General features: G+C 44.9%; 1 protein-coding gene across 1 annotated transcript; it reads left to right on the top strand.

Moving 5' to 3' along the window:
• Positions 1 to 793: 793 nt before the first annotated feature.
• On the top strand, positions 794 to 2,422 carry FOIG_16858 (uncharacterized protein). Its single transcript, XM_031218337.1, has one exon. The coding sequence runs from the start codon at positions 991 to 993 to the stop codon at positions 2,302 to 2,304; it is 1,314 nt and encodes a 437-aa protein (XP_031051949.1). The 5' UTR covers positions 794 to 990; the 3' UTR covers positions 2,305 to 2,422.

The raw sequence follows: 2,422 nt of genomic DNA on the forward strand, positions 1-2,422 counted from the left end.
GTAATTTCGCTACGGTCGCGCAAAGAGACCAAGAAATAGCATGAAATAGACAAAAAGAGAGTCCATCGGGCGAACGAAACATTGCAAATGACACATTATTGCTATTAACACCGTCGTTGTTGCCAGATCTAGAAACAAGAATTGGTACAACTAGCAACAAAACTAACAGCATGGCGACTTTCTATTTTTAGCTTCTACAAGTTTTAGCAGTTGGCTATGGGACGTGAGTCAAAGACGAGTGCCATACAGTCAAAGGCCAATACCACACATTCATTTGCAGGAACAGTCTCCATAGTCTTCTTTTCTTTCGTCCAACCTGTTAAAACTACACGTTGCCGGCACTCAGTCGGAAACTGCAATGAAAACAACGGTATTTATTTCTTTGACTATTTGGAACGGGCCTATGTAGACGCGGGGAGCTTGCATGATCAGTAGAGGCCACAAGTTCTCCAAATATGAAGTCATGTATTTTCTCTAGGGTAGCTAATCCGTTAGGTCCCAGTTTTCTCCACCTTAAAGAACCTCTATTTTTGAGATAATGAAGTAGACCTATTTACACATCTTCCTCTGTAGCAAGAATACCTATTTTATCGCTGAATTTAAAATTTGGAGCGCTTGAGGCCCGTGGAGTTGTTTTTCTTATCCGAAAGGATGGCTATGTATATCAGCCAGCAGGTTGACACGTAATGCGTCTTCTTTACTTAGAAAACCAGACTCGCAAATGCAAAACAAGATAGCCCAAAGGTCCCCGCAGACCCGTTTCGAATGGTCAAATATGTACCGTATGAGATGGGGTGGTTGATTTATAGAACCATGTACTGTAGCTTATTGCTACTAATACGTAAGAGGGGCAATCTTTCATACTCTCCCCGTCTTAGGAGAACCTGGATATAATTAGATGTGTCGTCCTGACAGTAAGATGTTAAGTCTGACCTCTACAGGCACCAAAATGTGTCCGACGTACTGTCGTAAACCATAAATGTTCATGCTATGGATACACTGCCTCCAGAGGTCTATTGGATGTTGCTAGGAGATCTGCCACTCAGTGATCTATGCAACATAAGTCGATGCAGCAGGTCGCTTTGCGAGATCGCCAAACCGATGCTCTACCGTGTCCTTCACCTTAACTTCAACGACGGAAACTTAAGATCTCAGGCACTCCTACTATTAAGGACACTGGTGTGTAACCCAGGTCTCTCCAGGTTCGTAAGGTCCATCTCTCTTGAGAACAACGGATCGGGAGGCTGGACAAAGGGACATTCGCAACTTTTAACTCTTGTACTGTCCGGTGTGAGCTTACGCCCGGAGAGAATTAGGGGGTTTTCCACAACCTCTTCCTGGGTTCCACTTGATAAATACTTCCTCAACCTCAATTCCGTAGTGTATACAGGCCATATAACGTCCGCTGAACTTGGTTGGTTTCGCTGGCATCTATCGAACTGCAAACAGATATCACGTCTTCATTTATGTCTTCCTAAGCGCGTATCTAACTACCGTTTTCGCCTGCTGGAGGCGGCCTCTCTTGATTGTTTGAGTGAACTCTGCCTTGAACATTGTGCGTTAGAACCTTTCCTTCCAAAGCATCCATGGAGGTTACAGTGGCTTGACCTAAGATTCTGCTCAGGTACCGAGGCCTTCATCGAGCGGTTATTATCAGGCAATCAGCTGCGATTCGTGAAAGTGCTCCGTCTTTCTGGTCGGTTATCACGAAGGACGTTTCTCTCTTTACTATTTTCCTTGGACGAAAATCATCACTTGGAACAATTATCCTTTCGCCTGGACGGTTTGCTACAACTGGCAGAAGGAGATCATAACGGCAGGTCGCTAGCACCATTGAAACTCGAGGTTTCTCTTGACGGTTTGCGGACGAGAATCCTAGGCCACCTCAAGACTCACGGCTCTAGGCTGCGATCAGTCATAGTAGATATTCGGCAGGACATAGACTTCTGCGAGCCCTGCCTATCATTCTCAATAGAAGATATGGCGATTATTATCAACTCTTGTCCTTCTTTGACGTTCTTGAGTTTACCTGTCCATTTTCGTAACGTATCCCCGGACCAAGTCAGACATCTACACTACCCAGTTAAACTTCAAGCCCTGCATATGAGGGGCGACTGTGGCTCTTTCAGTGATGTGGCTAGAAATATCAGTACATTGGTCAGCGTGTTTAAATTTCCGCCGAGTTTCCAAGCCTTTGTGGGTCACGGCAAGTCGCTAAAGATTATTCACATACCGCCTTCAGGACGTTCCTTTTTTACTAGTGTTAGCAGGAGCCAAAGGTTGTCCTATTGCCTCGATTTATGATCGCTCACTGTAACCGGGTGGTGTTCTGTAGGTTGAGTTATTACAGAAGCGGCGCCAACAACGGGTGTAGATATTAAAAGTTGAGCTTTTCTTTTCCCTTTTCCCTTTTCTCTTATTG

The sequence above is a fragment of the Fusarium odoratissimum genome (assembly GCF_000260195.1).
Source record: "Fusarium odoratissimum NRRL 54006 unplaced genomic scaffold supercont1.245, whole genome shotgun sequence".
Taxonomy (NCBI): domain Eukaryota; kingdom Fungi; phylum Ascomycota; class Sordariomycetes; order Hypocreales; family Nectriaceae; genus Fusarium; species Fusarium odoratissimum.

Excerpts from the sequence above, each read along its gene's own strand:
- FOIG_16858 (XM_031218337.1), top strand. The coding sequence starts at position 991 with ATGGATACACTGCCTCCAGAGGTCTATTGGATGTTGCTAGGAGATCTG.